Source organism: Mus caroli, unplaced genomic scaffold, assembly GCF_978045245.1.
Source record: "Mus caroli unplaced genomic scaffold, Mus_caroli_1 scaffold_6, whole genome shotgun sequence".
Classification (NCBI taxonomy): Eukaryota; Metazoa; Chordata; class Mammalia; order Rodentia; family Muridae; genus Mus; species Mus caroli.
This window is the reverse complement of record NW_028227261.1, coordinates 91,700,508-91,727,452: the sequence shown is the minus strand read 5'-3', so window position 1 is coordinate 91,727,452 and position 26,945 is coordinate 91,700,508. Positions and strand designations below refer to the sequence as shown.

Sequence of the window (26,945 nt, the reverse complement as noted above, 5' to 3'; positions counted from 1 at the left end):
ATCCTTTTGAATCAACAAAGATGTAATGGTTTGCTATGAGAGTTTAGACACAGTGAGTATATAAAAAAGGGAGACATTGTCATGAGAAAGAACTCATCAGGGCACACCATGAAGATGAGCCACAGAAGACAGGGTTAGGAAAGGCTGTTCACTTGGGAAGACTCACATTGAAAGCTTTATAACTGTAACAGTGTAAGGAGTAAACCAGAGCGCATCCCTGGTGTCGGAATCGGGAATCGGAAGCTTGCTTCGGGGAATAACTCTTGACTCACAGAGCAAAGCAACTCTGTTCCATTTATAGCCTGAAATACTTCTTGCTCTGAGAGCTACCGAGGGTCCTGCTACAGATCAACAGTATCTTTGGTATATTATCCATTCAGAATTGTATGTCTCCTCTCTTTGACGGATAGCTTGATAGTTTGGTGTTCTAGCAATGACTCTGCATCTGAGAGAATTTTGCCTACTGGAGGGTAATTCAGTTCTCCTGTTGTGCTCACTTCATTTCAAAGAATCACTGTGTAAGTGTAAGCACTGTAGGACACATCTCCACGAGAAATTTTGAAATAATGCTCAAACAGCAAAAGAGTCCCTACAATAAATGGTCTGTGCTCCATCAAAGCTCACATGTGGGGAGGATGGGCTTTTGATTCTCTGCCAGGATTACAGATGGAAGTTAAAACCAAACAGGTTGGTTCTCCAAACAGAGGCCACCGTGCAAAGATGCCATTGTGGTACTGACTAGGTGAATCAAGAAAGTGGATGTTGGAGGCCAGAAGTGTGAGTATCTTACATGGCTCATCACTGCTGTGGCGAAGGCATTGGAATGATGGAACAGCTCACATAAAGGGCTCTGAGCATGCGTCATGCGCAGAAAGGAATTAGCCAGGAAGAAAAGCTAATTCCCTTGCCATCTCAGAGAGAGAGGAGTGGGGAGAGAGATGGGGGAGTGAAGAGAGAGAGAGAGAGAGAGAGAGAGAGAGAGAGAGAGAGAGAGAGAGAGAGAGCAAGAGGGAGCGAGCGTGCGAGAGAACCATGAGGACTAAGCATGGGCAGTGGAGATGATACCTGTGGAGACGTCAGTAGAGAGCATCGGTGTTCTATAGCCCCGGATGACCCCGTAGATGGAGACTCTATAAGGGGTGTTGGCCTTGAGGCCTGGGATGTCCACAGCTCTGAGGCTGCCGGGTACCGTGAGGTTCTGAGCGGCCTCCACATTATTGGCCTCCTGCACCTGAACGACAAAGTGCTTATAGGCCAGGTCATCTGTGGTCCAGTTGAGTGTGAGGCCGTCCCAGCTGACCTCAGTCACAGACAAGCCTCCCAGCTGAGGGAGATCCTCTGAAGAAGGCAGAGAATTTGCTGTTAGTGCTGCAAACCAAGCAAGGCAGCCGAATGTCCCACAACCCTACTCCAGAAAAGCAGAAGGGGAGAGAAAGAGTGTTTTGTTTCGGTAGCTCCTGATCTCCGGGTATTTCTGTATTCAGATTTTTGCTACTCTGGTTATGGTTTTCGAGAAGAGTTGAAACAGGCAGGAAAGGAAACTTTGCATCATTCCTCCTTGAAAGGAATGGAAATCTCTGGGAATGCACAGGCAGTGGCTAGAGGCAACCAGGACAATGTGGGATTGCAGAGGGGTAAGGAAGTAGGAGTAGTCAAAGCACAGGAGTTGGAGGTCCACAGACCTGGCAAGCTGTATCATCTTGGGAGTCTGGCTTTCTCTCTGAGCCTCAGTTTTAAGTAGAAGTGACAGTACCATCTCATTAGGTTCTATGATTACCTGATATTTATTAACATCTTCATCTCACACACAAGGCACAGAAATTGATAAATGGCAACATAAAACATAGAGCCTGTTGATGTGTTTTGGAATATCTTAGTCATGTGCGAAGCCATGCCTCATTTTATTACTTGAGGTAAAGGGTCATCTTGTGGCTGGCTACCTGCTCTGTATTTGGGCTTCTGAAGAACTCGTGTTCCCAAGTTTTGACAGGTGGTCTGGTTTATCTCTGAGCTTTTTTCTCAACTTTCAAGGACATGATGTTACGCAATAGATTCCTGGCTTGGCTTGCACTCTCCCACTGTCTTAACCCTTGGCATGAAACATGGCTGCATCACAAAGCAAGGCTGTGTGAAGTCAGCTTGCTTCCTTTTACTTAAGAGTGATTCTGTATTGCTTAGTACACGCGCCAAGCAGGGCCCACTGTTAGTTGTTCTTTTTAACTGTGTCAGAAGGATCTTCAGTTATTGCTGATTAAGAAAGTCTGACTTTGGGGTATGGACAAATTCACTGTTTGGGATTCAGTACAGTCTCAGCTCTAATGTGTGTGTGTGTGCGAGAGAGAGAGAGAGAGAGAGAGAGAGAGAGAGAGAGAGAGAGAGAGAGAGAGAGAGAGAGAGAGAGAGAGAGTTTATATGTATGCAGTTGTGTGCAGGAGGCCAGAGGTTGGCATCAAATGTCTTCCTCAATCACTCCTAACCTAAGTTTCAGGCAGGGTTCTTTGACTGAATCTGGAACACACCAATTCAACTAGATTGGCTCTCCAGAAACCATCACTATAATCCTCTTGTCCCCATTTTCTCAGTCGAGATTCTAAGTATTTATACCTCTGTACCCTTCTGAGGATCTGAGGAGCGAACCCTGGTCCTCAAGGATGAGAGGCAAGCCCTTGACAAACTGAAGTATACCCTTCTCCATCTTCCTAAGGCAGAAGTGGCCATGAATTAGAAGTTAGAGATCTTAGCCTTTTTTTTTTTTTTTAGAAGTGTATAATTCTTATTCCTAAGTGTCCCAGGATCCTTTGGGGACGATGTCCCAACACTGACCCAGGGTTTTCTGAGAGGTCTGGGGACAGAAGTGCACTTGCTGAGAACTGTTTATCTACTGCACGAAAGACTTCCCCAGAACATTCCATTTACTAAAGGAGCTAGGCAGCTGCAGCAGTGCTTGCAGACTGTAAACGTAGCTCATCAGCATCCCTGACCTAGAGCAGACATCCCAGACGACCTTTGTTTATCTCAACCCAGTCCAGGAATAAGGCAACATGATAACCTGGCTGACTTAGGTATATGAACATAATCATCTTCCTTATATCTGGTATGTGTGTACTTCACAGCAATGGGCAAGTTTACTTGGTATATATATATATATATATATATATATATATGGTATATATATATATATATATATATATATATATATGAAAATTGATGGTTTGAATTAGGTAATTTGATGGCATTATCAAAATACAAGGCACATGGAGAGGGGTACAGCATCAAAACTTTATCACCACAAATTTTACCATTCATTCCATCCTCCTTGGAGTAGCATAAAGCTCTGTGTGATGGATGGAACAGCATATTTCAAGGGGCATTTCAAGGACTGAGCTGAATTTCTTTTTCTCTTCAGCCTAAATGGAAAACATGGAACTTAAACGAACCATCTTTTCTTAGAAAGGTTCTTACTTTGAGTGCACTTCACAAATGGGCTTAGATGACTTCGGCATAAGATGACTAGATCAGTTTCCAGATCTGAAGAGATCCGACTCGGCATTGGGAATTACTTAATGTCTCTGAGGGCAGCATTGAAAAGACTTCTCTGAAAAGTTCTGCTCTCCTGTACCAGACACCCGCTGCCTGTGCTTTGTCTTACCGTGGTTGGGTTGACCACCGTGAAGGCTATTCTTCATTGTCAACTTGACTCCATTTGGAATGAACTAAAACCTAAGCAGTAATACAGAATTCTAATCCAGACCTGCTAAGTCACAGTTTCATGTTGCCTGCAAACCATATTCAGGCAAGACCTACCTATGAGGGATTTTTGCTATTCTGGGAACAGCCAGACTGGCATATATAACATCTGCAGTCCAGAATGGTCATGTACCTGTGATGAACTCTACAGCAAGTGCATTAGCACACCTGTCAGGATTTTTTTCTTCATTAAATCATTTGAAGTGGGAAGACCCACTTGTAATCCAGCTCTTTTGAGACAGGAAGATTGACCTTTAATCCAGCTTTTTTTGAGGTAGGAAGAAGCACTTTTTAACTGGGCCACACCTTCTGCTGGTAACCTCTATGAAACTGGCAGCCTTTACAAAACACACAGAAGAATGAGGCTCCCTCTTCGCCTGTCTGCTCTCACTCTTGCAGGTGAGTCCATTCTTTTTCTGACATGAGGGCCTGCGTATTCAGGATTGCAGTGCATACTAAAGAACAGGTGAGGCACCCAGTCTCATGACTGAATAATTGTTGGATTCTTGGACTTTCTGTTGGTAGACAACCATTTTTGGGTTAGCTAGACTACACTTTGTAAGCCGTTTAATAAATTCCATATTTATATTCATAATAAATCCCATATGTATTCCACAATAAATCTCATATATATTCATTCTATAATTTGTTTCTCTAGAGGACCCTGAATAATATAACTACTCACTTAGCTGTTCAACACTGGCTAGATGATGAACATTTTGTCAGGCCCTTTCATTTCTTAGTCCATCTATTCCTCGTGGAAGGGTACTAAAGCAGGGGTATTATTTTAGATACAATGGCAAGAAAAAAAAGGCTAAGAGATGCAAAGGAAAACATCCAGGTAGTAATACAGAATTCTAATCCAGACCTGCTAAGTCACAGTTTCATGTTGCCTGCAAACCATATTCAGGCAAGACCTACCTATGAGGGAATTTTGCTATTCTGGGAACAGCCAGACTGGCATATATAACATCTCCAGTCCAGAATGGTGGTGTACCTGTGATGAACTCTACAGCAAGTGCATTAGTATGGAGGCCCCTTACTTTGCAGTGCAGGGTGACTGTGTAGGGAGTACCAGCCCTGAAGCCTGGGACTTCAATGGAACACGGGCGACCAGGAATAATAAGGCCAGCCCATTCTGCCTGGCTATTCTACTGGATTCAAGTGATAAACTGGTCATACGTTCTGACTGGTGTGGTCCAGTCCAGTTTGAGAACATCCCATCTAAGTCCAGTCACTGTGAAATTTCCCAGACTTTGAACCTTCTCTGCATGAGAATACACAGGGATGACGTTACTATAAAGGGAACTGCTCTCTGGGGTTCAGGTGAGATGGGATTTGGCTAAAGTTGGGATGAGCTCTTTGGTTTGTATTGACTACGGATGTGTGATTTACTGCAGTACTGAGCACACTCCAATTGTTAGAATTAAAGCCAAGGCTTTCTTTCAGCCTTTGGGAATAGAAGGCAGTTTTTGGAGGAGCTCAAAACTTCCATTCTTGATATACCACTAGGTTTATGGGAAGCTCTTGAGTATTTGTAAAATGAGCTCCGAGTGATTTTATTTTTCACTTACAAATTTTGCTTTAAAGTTGCTTAGATATTATAATTTGAAACATACTTTTCGAGACAAGTCACCTCTCACTTTTGAAAAAGAAGAGTAGGTGGAATTTTGTCTGGAGCTGTCTACTAGACTAAGAGCAGGACCTGCCCAAATAAGGTATAAGATATTGAAGTAGAAGTGATTCACTAGGATTTCCCCAACATGGAAGGGTCTAAGTCTCAGTTAGAGATGGGATTCCTCTTAAGCAGAGACAGGGAGAGGAGAAAAGGAGTGAACGGGTCTAAAATACCTGTCAAGACTTCAACAGAGAGAGGGGCCGTGCCGAAGTCCTGGGTGACCCCTTGAAGGGTGATGTAGTAGCGGGTGGCTGCCTTGAGCCCAGGCAGGTCCACTGACCTCAGTCCTCCTGGGACTGTGAGGTTCTGGACAGTCTGGGTCGTGTCAGCCTCTAGCACCTGAATGAAAAAGTTCTTATAGGCTCCTTCTGGAGCAGTCCAGTTGAGCGTGAGGGCATCCCAGCCCACCTCGGCCACAGTGACCTCTCCCAAATTGGGAGTTGTCCCTAGAGAAGGACAAAGAATGCGTTTAAAAGTCATTGTAAGATATAGGAAATCCAGAACCCAAGGGCAGGCTTTACATCCCCTGAAAACACGACATTTGTTAGATAAACATGCTTCATGTAACATCTTAAACCTTGGAAAGAGCAGAAGAAGGGGGCGGGGAAATATTTGCTTTCTTAGTTTATCAATTTCAGAGAATTCAGGAATTCCTTCTGTGGCTAATTTCCTTTGGACTCTAGCACATAATCAGTCCTTAATGTGGGGTCACCATCCTTGGTTTATTTGGACTGTCTCAGATGATGGATTCCATACAGCAGCAATGTGTTGTTTATGTACAATGTTAACATGGCCTTAGAACTATGTCACGCGATGGCCTGGCTATCCAGCATCAGACCCCCATGACACTTCAGCTTGTGGCTGAACAAGGCCATTCTAAAATCAATGATGCGTGATTATCCTTGGTCAGTTTCCTGTTGAGAAAAACAGAAGCTTTAGATATGAAGGAAGAAAGTACCTGTGGAGGTCTCGGCAGAGAGCACTGGTGTTCTATAGCCCCGGGCTACCCCATAGATGGAGACTCTATAAGAAGTGGCAGCCTTGAGGCCTGGGATGTCTGCAGCCCGGAGGTTACCAGGTACTGTGAAGTTGTGAGCAGTCTCCACATTGTTGGCTTCCTGTACCTGAATGACAAAGTACTCATAGGCCAGGTCATCTGCAGTCCAGTTGAGTCTGAGGCCATCCCAGCCGGCCTCAGTCACAGTGAGATTTTCCAGGGAAGGCACTTCTTCTAAACAATAACAGAGACAAGGTCAGTTACACTATTCATCAAATGCTTGCCTTTTAAGAACCCAGCAAATCCATTGGCCAAGGCCCATAGAGTCCAGTACCAGGATGCTGTCACTGTATGCCCAGCGGTGATGTCCAACAAAATGCAATAAACAGGTTAGTATAGCATTGATCTTGCCTTTGTACAGCTGAATTTCCTTTTGGAAATACGTTTACTTGTTTACAAGTGTCCTAGAGAAGACTGTACTCATCTGTTAATGAGGCTCCATGCCTCAGTTTCCAGTTAGCAGAGTGGTTTTTCACTACAAAAAATGGTTTCACTACAAAGTGGTTTTTCAGCTGGTCTTGGGTCTTTTTCCAGCACTCTGCATTTTGCAGCCTCCTAGATCTGCTTAGGTTTCTTTTCTCTTAGTGCTGCCTTGGCCTTTCCTAGAAGGTCATTATAGTTTAATTTGGACTTTCCTGTTCCTGAGTTTCAGGTCAGTTTTTAACAAACCACTTCAGAAGAGTAGGGAAAAGGGGAAAGTACTGGTCAGGCTGAAAACAAAACAAAAAACAGAAAAAAAATTTTCCTTCTCCTGCTGTCTAAAAGCACTAATGAGAAACTTCACTGGCGTTGAGAATTTATACCATGGTGAAGAGGAAGTAACTACCTTTTCTTTCCAGGAATTTATCTTAAGCCTTATCTCTAATGGTGACATTAATCATATTGTTTCCCATGAAAAGAGCTTAGATTCGAGGCTGCATAAAGTATAGGGAGACTTGCCTAATGCAGAGGAGGGAGGAGGGTACTATAGATCGTCACAGGTATAGATGTTAAAATGCTCACAGGTATAAAGAGTGGAGGGACAGCACATTAGACTGAGCTCTTCTGAGACTCATTTCATCTCTGCACTTCAGTTTTTGCCTGTGTCTCTGGTGCTTCTACTTCATGACCCCCCACACCTCTTCCCTCAGTTGAGAGAACTGTCTCCATTGGGGCTCAGATTCCATCCTGTTTGGGTCTCTAGTTCTCCACCTTTCCCTCTTTCTTTTCACAGGCAGATCAAGAAAGATACAGATATGGCTTTGCTTTATGTAAGTGGCGTGTGCTCATATCTACACTGGATGCTGTTGGCACACCACGCACACTAAGTTGACCCTAAACACATGCTCACATATATGAAAGATGAAACTTCCACCGATGAACCTAGAGGGATGGAGGGTTGCTCTGAATAAAGACAGAGCAGGCAGTTGTGGACTGTGAAGCTGTGCGTAAGTGCTGAGTCCTCATTTTCAGGGTGAATGATGTCCTTGTGGGCTCACTGCATTTTCTGCTTGCACCCTAGCTTTCCTACAGGCCACAGTGAAAAGGCTATTGTCATTCTCTCCCAGCTGGGCTTTGGAATTTACCCTCTGAGTAATGCCAGTGGGCCCAGGAAGTCAGAATTTCCAAATCTTCTGTCATCTGGACTCATGGTGGGCCAAGCAGCTGCAGGAAGGAATTTCTGGCCATGTCGTCATCCCTTCAGATTCCCACCATTGTATAGATGGTGGTTACCATAGGCTGGCAGGATGCAGAGCCCGAATCTCTTTGTGTGCTTTGTATGTGAGAGAGTGATTCTCCCACAGCAAGCGGAGAATTCAATGCAAGCTGGAAGACTACAAGAATGCTTCAAATGGCGCCAAACTCATTTTCTAGAGAATGAAATACCTGAAATATGAAGTCTTGGCTGCCTTGGAGCTTTCTGGTGGTTCTCAGTAGCTACCAAGAATAAAGCTAAAATCCCTGAACATCTGTGCTCTGCACCTGTTCCAGAAGGCCTGCAGCCTTAGAAATACTGTCTTTCTACTTAGACACACAGCAGTGCTAAGCTTATTTGATGACTACAGAACATCCCTTGACTCTAAGCCTCTCAGATGCTGTTCCCCTGCTGGAAAGGACACTGCACTCTCCTGAACCTTGCCTCCTCTTGCTCCTCAAGGACTCATCTAGGTAGCTCCTCTTTTAAGACTCCTCAGAGCCTTTTGTCCTCTTTTTCAGGCATGTGATGAGGATCAGGTCTATCCTCCTGTGACTCCCCATGCTTCTGTAACAGCAGAACTACGTCCTTCCCATGTTGGTTCCATCTTTCCCACTGCAGTGCACTCTTTCTCATTCTCTTTGTCCTGAATGTCCCCCTCTTCTGTCTGATTCTTAGCATGTGGTCATCATATATTAAATAAATAAATGAACATTGAAAGGATAACTATTTGAATCCACTTCAGTTTGCTCCATAGAAAAGTGAAATGGTAAATCGGAGCAAAATGAGCAAAATGTTGTTTAATGCCTGAAGCTGTGGTTAGGAACAAAATTTCATTTTTCCGCCTTCCAAATTCATGCGAGACACTATTGGGTTCTTAGGTTGCTGTGAAAATATGCCTCACGGCCCTTGGCTCTTGCCTATTGTTCTCCTTTATGTCTTGTATTGCTCCCAGTGAATTTGTAGCCTTGGCTTTAGGCAGAGTTTAGTTAGCAGGGATGTAAACGCAGAAAGAGAAAAGGAAAAACTGAGGGAGGAGAGAAGCGTATGGGAGAGTTGGGAGGAGGGAGCAGGAGAGAACCACACTGGTCTTCTGCGCCCTCGTCTCTACCCCCTCCCTTTTATGTCTCTCCCTCTCTCCCTCCCCCTTTTATGCTCTCTCTTTTTGTCATCCATATTGCACAAACTTAACGAATTCCTAGGGAATAACTACCTTGCCCCTTGCTCCTGAAGGGTGCTAGACAGCTGCTACAGCAGAGAAGGACAAAAAGGAGAAAACAAAACGTGGCAATGCTGGCCCTAGAGCAGCTGGATCTCTGCAGATGTTCCTGACGCTCACTCTGGCTTTGGATGTGTTCCAGGTCCTGCAGGCAGCAGTAGACAAAGGAGATTGTCCCTACAATCTGCTCACGGGTGGGTGGAGGTCAGGGACAATGAGGTGGTTACTGCCCATTCTCAAGTTGGTAAGTAGCCATGAAACCTTGGAGCAGCATCAGGGGTGGACTGGAGGGTGGGGGGCGGTGTTTCACAGCTTGTTCAGAGGATGCCCTTGGTTTGAATAGCACTTGAAATGGATGAGACTAGAGCAAATGATAAGTGGAAAACAGGGGACAGAATAGGAATATAACAAAGGGAATACAGTCCTGGTGGTGGAGGCAGGCTCAGCAAACATACAAGGGGACAGTCATGTGTTGGCCAAGGACATGAATAGTGGAAGCTAAGCCAGAGAAGCCAGACTCTGGAGGCCACCCAGCCCTTGGAAAGGTGCTGTTATGTACCTTTTTTTTTTTTTTTTTTTTTTTTTTTTTTTTTTTTTTTTTTTTTTTTATGGAGCACAGGTATGAAGGCTGGGAAGATTTACTCTACTTTCAATATGGTGCCACCTCATGGAGGAGGTCTGGACTTGGGCCACTGCTATGGCTGGAGCATGGGGCTTCCGTGGAGAAAATGCAGGAGGACCAGCATAAGAAATGTTAATCTTGCAACATCTGCCTTTGATTCTGGAGATGTGGGGAGATGGGGGTGGGTCCCTCCTTCTGGAGCTTTGTGAAAGAGGAAAGAGTAGAAGAGAAGAGGGAGAGGAGGAACAAGAAGAGAGTTCTCTTCCTTCTTACATTTCTGGTTCCTTTTTTTTTTTTTTAGTTGCCTTTGGCACACAATAAACTCATGCAAGGGTAGATTATACAAGTCGGGCTATTCAAGCTAACTCCTTTCAATTCTATTTCCCTATCTTTGCTGAACTTTTCCTTCTAAGCTTCTCGGACAGCCTCAGCACCCTACAGCTCAGGGGGGGGGGGGAGCAGTCTGCACTGTTCCCAGAATTAACCACTGCACTCATTTCTTACTTGATTAGACTGTCCTTTTGTCTCACAAATTTCTCTGTTTTCCTTCAAAATGCCTGTGATTTTACAGTGGCTATTCTGATAGGAGACTAGCCTTCTTGTGTTATGTAAGAACAGCCAATGAGATGTACAGGGAAATGATTGATACAATCTCTAGAAAGAGCCATGGGTTGGAGCTTTGACTCTACCTCCATCCTACCACCTAGAACCTGGATGATGGTGGATTGCAGCAGCCATGTAGTGATACTGACCTTGTTTTGAGAATAGGAGCTAAACCCTAAAAAGATGGTAGAAGAGAAAGAGTGAAGGAGTCTGGATCCTGAACAATTTGAAACAATTATGCTTTCTCTTGTACTGCCTGGTGACAGATCAATTTAATGGAGGAGACTGACATTTGAAAATTCTGTTGTATTCAGTTGAAGATATTAATAGATAACTTGTGCCCTGCATGACATTTCTAAATTGCCTCATTGTCATTCTCTTTCAGATTACTGAGGGTCAGCTGGGTGACTTCTGTGTTACGTGACCAGCACTAGTGACCCCTGAACATCCTGATCTCTGATAGTCCCAGCTTCTAGTTTTCTCCAAAGACTCTACGGAGTGTGGGGGGTCAATCAGGCTATGATGGTCATGTGACACAGCACTCTTCAAACAGCAGCACAGTGCAGTAGATGAGTTAGCTGCATGCCTGCATGCATGCTAATGAAATGGGAAGCTAAGTCTGTCACTTATGAAAACTCAAACGATCTTGAAAACTTCATGGCTGAAATTGAATGTGTCATTTTTCATACAGGAAGAACCATTTTTATCCCCAGATTCTCTCTGCAGTTCAGTCCGTGAATTAAAGTGACAGGAGAGAAAGTCGGTAGGTTAGCTGGCTAATAGGACTAAGAGGGACCTGGGATCAACCAGGGAGAACCAGAAAACTCTTCATGACTAGAAATAAAGTGAGAAGGCAGCGTGGCAGATTTCGGATCAAGTGCCATTCTCCTGGGCTATGCTGAGGAGGGCAAGAGAGCTGCAATAAAAATACTCCAAGGAAGATGTTCAAATAATGACGTCCAACATCCTGGGCATCTTTAAAACAATGAAAAGTAAAGCTGTCATTAGATTAAAGGGGAGAAATGGGAAATTTATAGAATACCATGGAGCACAAATGAAACAGCAACAAGAGACAAGACAGACAATCAGAGCTCCTTATTTACATTCTCCTAGTTAGAGTTGCTTAGAAGTCAGCATTTCTTCATGAGGCAATTTGGTTCAACCAGTTGACTGACAGGAGAAAAATGTCAATCTTCACGAAAGACAAGGAAGCTGCCATTTCAGTGTGGCAGAGAGAGCTCCAGGAGGAGAGAAAGGAGCTTATTTAACCTCTGGGCATCACATTCCTGACAAGCTTGGCAGACTCAAAGCTGCCACCCAGAGTTAGCAGAGAGCTTAGAGCTCAGGGTGACTTACCGGTGGATGCCTTCACACGTGCAGGCTTGCTCTTGTGTCTGCCCTTCTCGGCAGTGAGGAGGACAGTGTATTCTTGCCCTGGCTCCAGGTCTGTCAGGACATGGGAGGTGGCATCCTTTGGCAGCTGGACTTCCATCGACTGGCCTGTGGGGAGGCTGTAGTTGAGGCGGTAACGATCAAACTTGGCCAGGGGTGTCGTCCAGAAAAACGTCAAACTGTCTTGTGTGGTTTCAGACACCTGTAGGTCCTTGGGTGCATCGATTTCTGGAGAGAGAATGATGAGACATCTTTAGGCTGCCAAGCACAGGGACTTCTGTAGCTGAGTGTTCCCTGAGGAAACCTGTAACTGCAGGGCAGTCACCTGACTGACCTCACCTTTTATAGACAGGAGATGTTACACACTACCTTTTGGGATTTGGAGAAAATTAAAAATAATGTGCAGTGGTTTATAGACACACACACACACACACAAACATACACACAGGGAGACATATACCCAGAAACATACACACACACACATACACACAGAGAGACATATACACAGACACATTTACACACGCAGAGACATACACATACACACAGTCACACACAGAGAAACACACACATACACACTGTGCAACACTACTGAAATCTAAAGCTGTGATGTATCTAGTAGTAGATTTTTCAGAAAAACACTTCAGGAGGGAAACAACAGTCTCCAATCCAGCCCTATGTAATCTTCACCCAAGGCTGGCACTACAGGATGCTACGGGAACCATGATGCTGTAGTAGATGCTGTAGTTATCTATATGGTTACTTCACTATCTGCCCTAGGGAAGTATTTTCTCAAAAGCTAAGGGGAAAAACTTCACATATGTACCAATTAAACAGGCTTATTTTAAGAGAATAGGTTGACAACTAAAAACAGGCATACTATAATATTTGCTTCCAATTTTCCTTTTGTTCTCTTTCCTCTGTAGAGAGTTGTGCTAGGGTAGTTCCCTTAGGAGTGAGCTTATGAATTCTACTTTTGTACTTTTAAATGTAGACATCTGGGCTCCATGGCACTAGAGGCCCATTTCTCCTCTAATCTCATTTTTTGAATTTGTAGATAAACTTTTCTCATCAGCCCTGCCTTTCCTGTTCAGTCTACTTCAGCAATGGTAGCATTGCCATGCCCCTCACCTGTGGCCGCATTGATGGTTGCTGGATCACTCTCCTTGTCTCCCTTGACAGCAGAAACACCAATCCCATATTCAGTTCCAGGCCTTAGACCTGGAAGAGAATGTGAAGGTTGGGCACTAGTAGAAGGCAGGCTCCCAGAAGACTTTAAAAGTGACCCCAGACTGGCTTCTGGCCACTGTGAATTGTATATGCTCATCACATGATTCAGTGCCAGTGAGAGGAATGGACAGAAGCTGGGCCTATTTCATAATCTCTGCAGGGTTGCAAAATAGGGACATATGCTCCTGTCCTTTCGAGGGCCCCTGTGGCACAGCACCGCTGGGTCATGGCTCACCTGTGAGTGTGGTTTTGGTTGTGGCTTGCTGGCTCTTTGGAACATCTATCTCAGCATGGTCACCTCCAGAGATAGGGGCATACTTAATTCTGTAACTGTCGATGTCTGCCTTGACGTTCCTCCACTCCAAGGTGATGCTGTTGTCTGTCTGTGAGACACGGCGGAGATTCCTGGGAGCATCCAGGCCTGTTTAGGAGGGAAAGGGAAGATGGGCATTATGCCAGGTTTGATGAGTGCAGGAGAACTTGACATTTTAATCAGAGATTCAAAAGGCACCTGCCAATGGACAGAAATGTCAGAATTCCCCCGAAGCCCCTGTCTTGGTAACTGATTCACAAAGTTAAAGAGCACAGGCCCAGTTCCTTTCTTGAGGATTAATAGGTGGTATTTCAATTGGCTACATTGATTTCATTTTCTGTGTCTGAAGAATAATACAAAGCCCCCAACATAAGACTGTCGATATGAAAACTGTTCTGTTGAATCAATGTATTTTTAATAACTTAGTGCTGATCACCTGGTGCTACCAAACTCCTGCAAAATGTGTATGGGATACATAATTGACATTTGGATACCTTTGAGGTAATGCCATTTGCTAAGATGTCAGGCAAATGCCTTTACCCACTGAGCCATTAAATTTTAACCAGAAATGTTGTCTAAGAATATCAGACCAGCCCTTCCTTTTTCTCTTTTCTCTCCCTCTTTCCCCCATTTCTCTCTCTATCATACATGCACACATACATGCACACATATGCACACATGTTTGTGCGTGCCTGGGTATGTTTGGAAGGTTATTTAATCCCCTTTTCTTTGAAAAAGTCACTAATTATTATCTAAAATGAATGCACAAAGATGAAAAGGCCCTTGACCATCTTTAGGGTTATATGAGCCTGGAGGACTCGTGGATGGAGTGGGGCAGAATTGGTACTCTGCCCTTTCCTCACCTGTGATGAAGGTCTCTTTGGCAGGGTTGCTTGCCATGTCCACTCTGCGGGAGATGAGGGACACCTCATACTCCGTGTCAGGTCTCAGGTTCCCGATGGAGTACTGGTTGTCTTCGTGTGTGAGGTCGATGGTGGTACGGTCTCCAGGTACATCCTTGATGCCATAGGAGAGCTCAATGCTATCAATTTCAGCCAAGGGCTTGAACCAGGTGATCAGTGCTGTGGTGTCTGTGACATCTTTTACCTCAATATGGCTGGGGGCATCCAGGCCTGTGACCAACAAAGGAACCAAAGGGTCAATGCCAGCAGAAGGGGTTGAGAGTAGGGGGGGCTTTGCAGCAGACCACAATAGACATTTGACTCATAATGACACCTTACTTTCTTTTGCCCTTGGGAGCTGCAGTTTCTGTTTGGCAAGCTGAAAAGAGGGACTGTAAGATCTACATGGAGGGCTTTTTGCCCTCATTTTTCCAATAGTAAAACAGAGAAAGCTTATAAAGCATCTAGAACGGAACCTGGCATAAAGGTGATGCGTGATGAAAGCCTTTCCTTTGCTGGTGTGTATCTCTCTCTCTCTCTCTCTCTCTCTCCCCCCCCCCATGTGTGTGTGTGTGTGTGTGAGTGTGTCTACGCGTCTGTATATGTGTTGTTTATGCATACATGTCTCTCTTTGTGTATGTATTTCTGAGTGTGTCTGTATGTGAGTGTTGCATATCTTTGTATAGCCCACGTGTGAAATTTAGAGGAAAACTTCTTCTGGGGTTGGTTCTTTCCTACCAGGAGGGACCTGATGATTGGATTCAGATTATCAGGCTTGACAAGCTCCCTTACCCTAACTGAGCCACCGAGCCAGCCTCAAAAAAATGTTTTTGATAAAAGGAACCAGGGCAAGAGTAATTTCTGTTTCAAGCATAGCCTGTTTTGTCCTCATTCTGGGGATTCCTGTGTCATCCTGTTAAACTCACTTCCTGCCCCATACACCTGGATTTCATGCTTCCTCACCTCCTAGTCTCGACAAGGCTATTCTTTTGTTCCATCTATTGAGATTTCCCTTTTCCTCTTTGCCTTTCATGTCAACCAGGTACATATATCCTCTTCCCTGTAGGGTACATACATCCTCTTCCCTGTAGGGTACATACATCCTCTTCCCTGAAGGGTATATACATCCTCTTCCCTGAAGGGTATATACATCCTCTTCCCTGTAAGGTACACAGATCCTCTTCCCTGTAGGGTACATGCATCCTCTTCCTTGTAGCTACTGTTGCTCATTGTCTTGTCACAGATGTTTTTACAGTTTGGTTGAGAAGGCTAGGCTGATTGCATGACAGACTCCAAATTGGCAGATAAGTTGACTAGGCCTAAGAACTGGGCAAGTCCAGGCAAGCCCAAGCCAGACAATTACTAAGAGGGAAGAAAAATGCCCAAGCTTCACTCCCCGATAATGTCTCCAGAATGCCTAAAGACAGCGTAAGACAAAGCTCATCTGCCCTGGAACTCCAATGTGTTTTAAATCGAGCCTGCAAGCTCACTTGGTTGTCTCTCTAATTTGGTAATGGGAGACCCCATCATGCTGGACTTCTGCAGAATAAAATACTCTTTGCTTTATATACTATTTGAGTCTGGGGTGTCATTCTTCAGCAAATCATGGACCCTTACAGGTTACATTTAGACTGGGTCATTCATTCATTCAGAAAATGGATGTTTGGCCTTCACGATCCTCAAGTTATCCTGGGCATTTAATGTATAATTTTATTTTTATCTTTAAAAGCTGTTTAGTCTATGCTTTTAGCAGCCATCCAGTAAGTGTTTTTAAATGGAAGTAGCCAGGATTCATGCAGAGTATGGGGAAAGGACCAATTTTTGATAGATTGTGAGGATGCTGCGTTGTTCATTTTTGAAGTCTAAGTGGTTATGTATCAGCTAGTGTTTAATGGATCCACAAAACACATCATGAAAATGATGCTATTACCTAGACAGAGACACTGTCTTCCATTCTCAGACCTGTCAGCCACAAACCCACTTATGCTGCTAAGGGGGTGGCTAGGGATACTGATAACCCCAACTCTGTGTTCAGAATAGTGAAGACTGACATTACTCTCTGCTGACCATGTCCCATGGTGTTGTTCCATCTGTGCCTTGGGCTTAAGACAACTTGATGAGAAAGATGCTATGAACCCAGTTTTCCAAACATTGGCTCCAAGGCTTAAAGAAGTAGGATGTTCCAAAGTGAAAGAGAATGGCAAGGAAGGAATTTAAACTCAGGACCACCGCATCCCTTCATCATCACAAGATGATGGTTCTTGTCAGCATTTATGTGTCTAGAATGATCACAGTAAACCTCAATGAGGTGCCAGGGAGAAGGGATCAAGCATGGTTTGCACCAAAAAATTAAGATACTTTAATTCTGCAAAAATGCTCAGAAATGGTCACAAAAGGAACAGAGAAGTGCATGTCAATCAATGTTGGTATTTACATATTCTGGAACTTCAAAGGCTGGGTGTTTGTCCCTTAATAAGCAGAATACAAAGCAGCCAAGCCTTAAATAATTTGGATTAAAGAGCAAAGGGCAGGAAAAAGAAACGTTACCTGCCTCTTCAGTGTACTTTCCCTACAGTGGATAAGCATTTCCTTGATCTTTTCTCTGCCTTACTGGTAATCTAATGATTTTTTTTCCTGTCAGTACCTGCCTCCTACCTACCACAGAGAGCTGTTGTCAGGATGATGGAAAACATTTGCTTATGAAGGAGACAGTCCTAGGTACTGGCCCTGAGCTATGCAAAATGTGCAAGCTTTTAAGTGCAAGATGTTCCTTCTTGTCATGTGTCAACAGATTTAACTTTCCCAGCAACCCCCTGCCAACCAGAGTTGATTTCTTAAAGAGCTGGCACATCTGTTCTCTTGAAGAAAATGAGACATTTTCCTACTAAATGCCAATGCAGGATCTCTTTCTCTATTTCTCCTGTATCTTGTTTTTTTAAAAGAACAAAACTGTTAGAACAATTCTAAATTCAGTTATATCCCATAGAAGTCTCTAGTTTATTAAATCCTACTTGACCCCAAGAATTTCTAAGGACATTAGTGTCAAGTGAAAGATGTGTGTGTGTGTATGTGTGTGTGTGTGTGTTTGAAAGTATCTGTGAGACTGTGTTTGAGTATATGTGTAGTTTTGAAAGTTGTGTGTTTGTGAGTATGTGTGTGACTGTGACAGTGTATGTGAGTGTATATGTGAGCATGTGTTTATATGTGAATATACATGTTTATATGTGATTGTATGAGAGTATGTGTTTGATGTATGTGTGTGTGTGAAAGATTGTATGTGAGTGTATATGTATGTGTATGTGTATGTGTGAATGTATCTGTAGGTCAGAGATCAATCTTAGGCATCTTTCCTTGGACTGTCCAACTTCCTCCTTGAGCCAGGGTCTCTGGCTAGCCTTGACCTGACCAGCAAGTCTTGGGGATCCTCTTTTCTCCATTTCTCAGCTGTGCTTGAGTCATGACTGTCTGGCCTACATCATGTTAAAGTGACTCAACTTCTCCAAGGCTTATTCCCTCGTTTTCATACACAGTACCATGCATACTCACCTCACCTCTGTCATGGGAGACTTGGTGTTAGTATTAAATGAGCTGGTGTGGTAGATGACTTGTGATAGTCTCCATGATTACCTTTTCTGCATCTACAGTCCTGAGAATATACCTTTGAGGAACTTCAGAGAGGGAATGCCTCTGTTTCTCTGTCTCTCCCATGTGTGCTGGCCTGAGAATTTCCTCTGACAGCAGTGACAGAAATGTCAACTTTGAGTCTACTCAACAGCATGCCATCATGCCCAGGCTAACCCAATGACAAGGAGGCTCCAAGGATAAAAAAATAAAATTGCCATCTCGTTATGCTTTGTTTTTGTTTTATTGTGACAGTGTATCCTTCCATAGCTTATATCATCCTAGAAGTCACCATGGAGTCCAGGATGGCCTTGACTCATGCTAATACCCTGTCTCAGCTTCTAGAGTGCAAGGATTACAGGTGATTATCTTGACTGGGGCCATTCTAGGCCAAGCAGTCTCGGTTCACAAAGATGCACAAGTGATCCCAGTTAAGGACAAGCATCACACAGCTGAGCCCAAGTCCAAATCACAAACCTTCAGAATTATCACTTAAGGCACTCCATATGGACTTTGTATTGGTAAGCAAATCCTCACTGATGCAGATGCTGTGTCAGAGGGCATGCTAGAAACCAGAAGGTGCAAAGAGACACAATCAGCTCTATCACAGGTCTTGGCTGGTACTCACGGGTTGTGGTTACTTTCTTCAAGCCGGGGCCTCGGGTGTTGTTTTTCACAATGTGCAGAGATATTTCATACTCTTGGCCAGGAGCAAGGCCAGTTTGGCGGTAAGAGGTCTCTGGTCTCCTCAGACTTTTTGTGATCTCTCCCTCATCTTCTTTGTTCTGCAAGATGGAAACAACACAGGGATAAGATTCAGAGGCAGGGACAGCCATGCATCTTCATGCTTCATTTGTTTCTGCTTCTTGTTTTAATTTATTTACTTGGTACCCTCCTATGTAACACAGCAGATTGGGAGGTTAGATGCTGAGAAAACAGAGATGAGAAAGCTGCTTCTAGAGTTTGTTTATTCCTCCTGTAGACACCTGCACTTATCCTGTCCCTGTCAAATGGCACCATGTGAGAGCCGTAACTCAGCCCTTCCTTTTGTAAGTCAGCAGTTGACTTCAAAGAAGTTGGTGGCCTGCCCCATGCTCTCCCAGATAATTGGGGACAGGGCCTGGGTTATAACCAGAAAACCGATTTACCTAATCTTTGTGTCCTAGGAAGATCTACTCATACTTGAGATGTGCCAAGAAATACTGTATAGGACAGACTGGTTCTGTTTCTGTTATCCCAAATAGAGATTTGCACGTTGGTACCTATAGATGATTTAACTTGTGTTTGTCTGGACTCTCATCTCTAAATGCTATACTTTTCTATTTATTAACAGCAGGGAAGAAATCAACATCACTTAAATACATAAGTGATCACACAAAGTGATAGTGCCCAGTCTTCCACCCAAAGCTAAGGAAACCAAGTAACATAAGAAGCAGCAGGGACTATTGACCACCTTGTGAATCCCCTATATCAAACACTTCCTCCAGAAGCCCCTTACCATATTTCGGAAAATGATCTCCCATGTTTCGAAAGCAATGTCTAGAGGATCCCACTCCACTTCCACAGATGTCTCCTTGATAGACTTGAACTTTAGACCTTCCGGTGCAGGCAAATCTGTAAGTAACAGCACACATAGAATATAAGGAAGGGCAAGATCCTAGGTAGCCACGCAGCGTGGGATACACTAAACCTGTGACAGACAGCTGTCCTTGAGGCTAGTAGCCAAATCTGGGGTCTACTTAAAGGCACTTCTGAACAAAGAATTCTCACCTGAGGAATACCGAATGGCAGAGAAACACCTGAAAAAATGTTCAACATCCTTAATCATCAGGGAAATGCAAATCAAAACAACCCTGAGATTCCACCTCACACCAGTCAGAATGGCTAAGATCAAAAATTCAGGTGACAGCAGATGCTGGCGAGGATGTGGAGAAAGAGGAACACTCCTCCATTGTTGGTGGGATTGCAAGCTTGTACAACCACTCTGGAAATCAGTCTGGCGGTTCCTCAGAAAATTGGACATAGTACTACCGGAGGATCCAGCAATACCTCTCCTGGGCATATATCCAGAAGATGTCCCAACCGGTAAAAAGGACACATGCTCCACTATGTTCATAGCAGCCCTATTTATAATAGCCAGAAGCTGGAAAGAACCCAGATGTCCCTCAACAGAGGAATGGATACAGAAATTATGGTACATTTACACAATGGAGTACTACTCAACTATTAAAAAGAATGAATTTATGAAATTCCCAGCCAAATGGATGGACCTGGAGGGCATCATCTCGAGTGAAGTAACACAATCACAAAAGAACTCACACAATATGTATTCACTGATAAGTGGATATTAGCCCAAAACTTAGGATACCCAAGATATAAGATACAATTTGCTAAACGCATGAAACTCAAGAAGAATGAAGACCAAAGTGTGGACACTGTGCACCTTCTTAGAATTGGGAACAAAACACCCAGGGAAGGAGTTACAGAGACAAAGTTCGTAGCTGTGATGAAAGGATGGACCATTTAGAGACTGCCATATCCAGGGATCCATCCCACAATCAGCTTCTAAACGCTGACACCATTGCATACACTAGCAAGATTTTGCTGAAAGGACCCAAATATAGCTGTCTCTTGTGAGACGATGCCGGGGCCTAGCAAACACAGGAGTGGATGTTCACAGTCAGCTATTGGATGTATCACAGGGCTCCCAATGGAGAAGCTAGAGAAAGTACCCAAGGAGCTAAAGGGATCTGCAACCCTATTGTTGGAACAACATGATGTACTAACCAGAACCCCGGAGCTCTTGTCTCTAGCTGCATATGTATCGAAAGATGGCCTAGTCGGCCATCAATGGAAAGAGAGGCCCATTGGACTTGCAAACTTTATATGCCCCAATATAGGGGAATGCCAGGGCCAAAAGAATGGGAATGGGTGGGTAGGGAAGTGGGGGGCGCTATGGGGGACTTTTGGGATAGCATTGGAAATGTAATTGAGGAAAATATGTAATAAAAATATTAAAAATCAAAAAAAAAAATAAAGGCACTTCTGGCATGCAGTCTACTGTGAGAAAATGTGAATGCCCCTATTATGACCGATCATATGACTGCTTATTTATGATTTCATATTGTTGAATTAGCAAAGCGTACATAGGATTTGGAATCAGATGGACCTGGATCAGCATCTAACCCACCGCCGATAACACTGTGACTTTGGACAAGATTTATACAAAGCCCTGAGATCATTGCTTTTCCTGGGAGATGGTGGTAACTGTGTCTTCCTTCGGGTATGCACCAAGGACTGAGTGATACATTCCGTGAGGTCTGCTGACCTAGCTCTTGGCATGCAGTGCACACTCAGTAAGGAGAGGCCAATGCTGTTATTACTTAGCAAGTAAGGGCCAGTTTCTAGCCACAGCTTGCTTCTCAGGCATGAAGGTAATTGTACTGACTCTTAAAGGAATAACCTGAGACAGTAAAGTCAATAGATGAGAACTCCACACGATGGTGATAAGAAGATCAAGATCTAATCTCCCAAGACTTTCCAGGGTAAAGCCCAACTCCATCTTTGTTAGCTGTGGGGATTGAGAGGAGATGATGAACTGTCTGATCTCAGTTTCCTCATCTGCACATGGGGTTAACAATTGCTTCTGTCTCATTGGGTGAAGTGTGTTAGTATATATTGGGCACCTAAAGTATGCATAGTGCTACACAGCTTGGCCAAGGCTAGGTGAGTCTACCCAGAATCCTCTGCCTACTCACAGGTGGCAACCCTGGCACTGACAGGGATGCTCCTCTTGTTTTCCAAGATGGCGAACACACGAATGAAGTACTCCACTCCTGGCTCCAGCTCCCGGATGGTGGTGGATGTCTGGTCCCCAGGCACACGGAACTGCATCTCCAGGCCATCAGCATGGGTGGGTGTGTACATAATGAGGTACTCAGTGACCCGCATCTCATTGTCCCATGCCAGATTTACAGTCTCCTCTGTTACTTCTGTCACAATAAGGTCTTTGGGAGGGGACACTGAGAGGAATAAGAAAGGATATTGGAGGTCAAGAGTATTCGTGTAGTACCCTATAGGCTTAACTCCCTTGATGAGTCTCTTCTGCTATTTACAATAGAGATCTGAAGTTGTCTGTTCTTAAAATGCATTGTTCCCAACCTTCTGGACTCATCCAGAGCTCTACTGCATGTACTAGGTACAAGTTCTGTCAGTCAAGGGGCTAGAGAGATGACACAGTGCCTAAGAGCACGTTTGTTCTTGCATAGGACCAGGGTTCCATTCCCAGTATCCAAGTAATGACTCACAACCACCCGTAACTCTGACGCCCTCTTTTAACAACTGCAGGTACAGGTGGTTCATACACGTACATTCAAGGTAAACTCTAACACACATAAAATAAAATAAATAACTCTAAAAAGTATTTAAAAGAGGTCTGTCACTTTCCCTATAAGAAAATTCTCCTCCTCTATTTCTTTTTACTTTAAAAACATTTTCATTAGTTCTTTGAGAATGCCATCCAATCTATTTTGACCATCTGGCCTAGGCTTATCTTGAATGTTCCCTGTGGCCCAGGCAGGCATTGAACTTGATCTTCTTGCCTCAGCCTCGGTAGGAGCTGGGTTTACAGACCTTTACCACCAGAAGTAGCTTTGTAATCTATTAGCCCATTGCCTTTATGTTGAAGTCCCTGGCCAATAGTGTTGCTTTCGACACTGTGTTCGACACTTTTCCACTTTCTGGGTCTTAGCTCAGAGTTATACCAGGGTATAGAAAATTATCACCTCAGCCTGGCGCCCTGTGACTTAGTCCTATAGGGTTTGTCTAACCAGACTCTCTTGTTCCTTAGCTGTGATTAAGGACAAGAGGTTTCCCCTGTGGTTGCCTACATCAGGTTTAGAACCCACATCTCTTTACTAAGCTTGCACAGTTCAGACATACTAAACTGTGGGGCTATTTACTTGTTCCTGCTTACCTTTGTAAGATGTTCTTTATCATGATATGAGGGTGAGAAAAATGAAGAGAAAACGGTCATTGAGCGTGAGTGGTTTTGCTTGTTTGCTTGTTTTTTGTTTTTGTTCTTTGCTGTTTATTCATTTAGAGTCAATGTTTCTTGAACACATACTATATGCCTATGCTTATGATAACTCCTGGAAACAGTATTCTGGGAGATGCTCACAGTCCTTGGATAAAGATAGCACCAAAAGCATCAGGTCTAGTTCCCAGGTAACCAGAGACTGTTCTTTAGTTGACTGCATTAATAAGTTAATCTTTATTTAATAGAAATGTCTGTTTAGCCCAGGGAATTATCATGGAAGAACTTTGTTTGTTGTTGGTTCAAAGCCAGAGTAGAGAAGGAAAGGAAACAGATACGAAGTAAAGGACAATGAATGGCTGATTCAATACAGTTGAGGTAGATAATATTTAAGTATCAGGTCTGAGTCTTTTGGACAACAGTATTACTTCTCTGAGCCTTTGATCTAAGTTGCCCAGTGCCAAGAGACTGAGTATAAACCCCTCATAGGGTCAGAAAAAGAGTGTGTGTTTAACAGGAATATACTAACAGGACACATTAAAAGAATTGGTATGTTGATAAATCCCACTATCTGTCTCTGATAGGCATTGCGTATATACACCATCAGGACCACTTGCAGGCCACCTTGCTGATACTCACCCTCAGAGCAGTCTATCCCTGTGTAACCTTCATTGCAGATGCAGCGGCCTGACACACATTGTCCTTGGTTGCTGCAGTCATTAGGACAGGAGCGCTGCCCACAGTCCAGGCCCGTGAAGCCCTCATGGCAGATACACTGGCCGTCCTCACAGCGGCCTTGGCCATGGCAGTCACTGGGGCACCTTTGCTCTTTGCAGTCTTTGCCAGTGAAGCCCTCGTGGCAGATGCATTGGCCATTCACACAGCGGCCATGGCCGTGGCAGTCACTGGGACAGGAAAGCTCAGCACAGTCAGGGCCAGTGAAGCCATCCTCACAGATGCACTGTCCGTCTACACAGCGCCCCCGCTGGCTACAGTCCTGGGGACAGCGCCGGTCTCTGCAGTCTTCCCCAGTGTAGTCGTCATCACAGATACACATGCCATTCACACAGCGGCCATGTTGGTGGCAGTCATTGGGACAGCTCATCTCACTACAGTCAAAGCCCTTGAAGCCTTGTTCACATATGCACTTGCCCTGTACGCAGAGACCCCGGTTGTGGCAGTCATTGGGGCATCGCCGCTGGCTGCAGTCTTCTCCGGTGTAGCCCTCGTCACACACGCACTGCCCATTGACACAACGGCCATGCCCACTGCAGCCATTGGGACACTGGAGATCCCCACAGTCAGCCCCTGTGAACCCATCGTCACACTCACACTGCCCGTTGAGGCAGCGGCCACGGTGGTGACAATCGGCGGGACACCGCTTTTCACTGCAGTCTGCCCCTGCAAAGCCCTCGTTGCAAACACACTGTCCCTCCTCACACTGGCCACGGCCCTGACAGTCGTTGGGGCAGGTGAGTTCACCACAGTCTTCGCCCGTGAAACCTTCTTCACAGTAGCAGGTGCCATTGACACAGCGACCTCGGTCGAAGCAGTCATTAGGGCAAATGAGCTCACTGCAGTCCTCGCCAGTGAAGCCCTCGTCGCAGACACACTCGTTCTCCACACATCGCCCACGGTTGTAGCAGTTGTTGAGGCAAAGGGGCTCATTGCAGTCCTCACCCGCAAAGCCATCTTTGCACACACACCTGCCATCCACACACATCCCGTGTTCCTCGCTGCAGGGCACTGGGCAGACTTCCAGGCCACAGTCCGGGCCGGCATAGCCTTCGAAGCACACACAGACCCCGTTCACACACCTGCCCTGGTCATTGCAGTCGTTGGGACAGGCCAGCTGGCTGCAGTCTTCCCCAGTGAAACCCTCGTCACAGATACACTGGCCGTCAAGGCACTGGCCTCTGAGATTACAGTTCCCAGGGCATTCAGGCTCAGAGCAGTTGGGGCCTTTCCAGCCTGGTTCACAGACACAGCCGCAGCCTTCTGCACTGAAGTTGCCCCGTCCGCTGCAGAAGGGCCTAGTGTCCAGACGACCTGCATCGAAGATAACAGGTATTTAGCTGAGTACATCAGAGCTGGGTTTTGGTACTCACACGAAAAAGTCCTCACTCAAATTCAGCTGCATCCCTAGACATCAACTGGGTGGAGAGCAGAGGCTTTGTGGGAAAAAAAAATCAGAATTCAGTCACATTTAAGCCACACTGACATTAAACTCACCGGGTCTTCTCACACACATGTTTCCTCAAGGGGGTTGACAGAGAGAAAATTAATTGATTTATTAATAATTGCCTTAGAAGCCTAGAGTCCCACAGTACACCCTGCATATGGTAGTCAGGTCCACACTCAACATCATTATCAATGCCCTTTCTGATAGTATTTTCTAAGTGGTGGAAACAGATACTCATTTCTGATTTGACGTTAATGCTTCTGTATTCCTCTGGAACTCGGGGAGGTGGGGGGAGATAATGAACTCCTAAGCAGCAGGATTACTGGAATAGATGTGCAAGGGTCCTGAGTGTCCTCCAGAGAGAGTGAAGTTCCCGGGAACATCCAAAGTCTATGTGTGTTCTCCTTTATCACTGAGTCATCCTGTGAAATTTGGTCGACTCTTAAAATCTCAGTTTTTAGATTTACAAAGAGACGTTAAACCTTGCCTTAAAGGGTTGTTGGGAGGATCATAGAAGAAAGTTACTGTGTCTGGTACATACTGGTGGCTGTGTGGACAGCTCTGACCTGACCACCTTCCCATTATCACACTGTGTTCCATCACGTTAGAATACTCTCCTCCTGATCTCACAGACTCAGTAACACCCAGGCAGAAATGGGCCTTTGTAAGAACACAGGACTGTGGAAGACTGTGTTAACATCTAACTCAGCAGGACCTGGAGAACCTCACTCCCCTCTGGGCCTTTGTTTCCCTATGTACAGTGAGTTGATAAGGCTACACAGCAGTTTCTTTGAGAGATGCCTTTGGGAGGAGGGACACTGTGTTATTCTCAGATGTTTTAGGGTAACTACAAATTATATTTTGGAGTCAAACATGTTTGGCCAAGATAAAATTAAAGTAGGGACTAGAGAGATGAGGGCTCAGCAGCTAAGGGTGCTTGCTGTGTAATCATGAGAAGCAGAGTTCAAGTCCCAGCTCCTATGACTGTATGCCTATATCTTCATCTTGCATGTGAGTAGAGACAGGGGCATCACTGGGGCTTGCTGGTTTCTAGTTTAGCTGAGAAAATGTGAGCCCCAGGTTCAAGGAGGATGCTGCCTTAGAGGAATTGAGAGGCAGTGATAGAGGATGTCCAGGCCTTCTTCTGCCCTTAGTGCACGTTTATAAGAGTGACTGAATGCCCACACATGTGTACACACTCACATACAAACATATATACACAAAAGTCATCAAATAAATAAATCTTAGAACATTTAGATTTATTTATTTTATCATTTCGTAGGTCTGAGTTCTTTGCCTGCATGTATGGCTGGTGTAGGCTGAGGATCTAAAAGGGTGTTGATCCCCGAGAGTGGAATTACAGATGTTGTGAGTGTCCACGTAGGTGATGGAATCTCTGTATTCTCTGGGAGAGCAAGTGCTCTTAACTGCTGAGCTAATTCTTCAGACCAATAAATCCAACAGATATAATTAAGTGAAATGGAGCTTTATGAAACAGAGTTTTCAAATGCTAGGAAATTAGTGTGAGAACTATTATTAGCACAACTCTTCAAAGAACAGAAGAGAAATGGCTCCAATCTCTACCTTTCCTTGACGTTAAAATCTCCCCCTCTGTCTCTCTTTGAAATCACTACCTTGTCTGTCTAGTTTCCCAGGAAACCAGCTTTAAAAA

The 26,945-nt window shown here is 44.6% G+C and overlaps 1 protein-coding gene across 4 annotated transcripts in view; it reads right to left on the bottom strand.

Annotated features, from left to right (window-relative positions):
* Tnc (tenascin C) overlaps nt 1–26,945 on the bottom strand; it is a 94,325-nt gene that overhangs the window by 35,450 nt on the left and 31,930 nt on the right. For 2 of the 4 annotated variants that reach the window (XM_029476825.1, XM_085839246.1), the window contains exons 3-13: nt 23,731–25,140; nt 21,815–22,078; nt 19,555–19,670; nt 18,685–18,841; nt 14,397–14,666; nt 13,456–13,641; nt 13,122–13,211; nt 11,958–12,221; nt 6,384–6,656; nt 5,599–5,871; nt 1,066–1,338 (exon numbers count right to left, since the gene is read on the bottom strand). In XM_029476825.1, the coding sequence (XP_029332685.1) occupies nt 1,066–1,338; nt 5,599–5,871; nt 6,384–6,656; nt 11,958–12,221; nt 13,122–13,211; nt 13,456–13,641; nt 14,397–14,666; nt 18,685–18,841; nt 19,555–19,670; nt 21,815–22,078; nt 23,731–25,140 (3,576 nt within the window). The remainder of the gene's footprint in view (nt 1–1,065; nt 1,339–5,598; nt 5,872–6,383; nt 6,657–11,957; nt 12,222–13,121; nt 13,212–13,455; nt 13,642–14,396; nt 14,667–18,684; nt 18,842–19,554; nt 19,671–21,814; nt 22,079–23,730; nt 25,141–26,945) is intronic. The other 2 variants (XM_029476822.1, XM_029476824.2) reach the window with 1 other exon arrangement.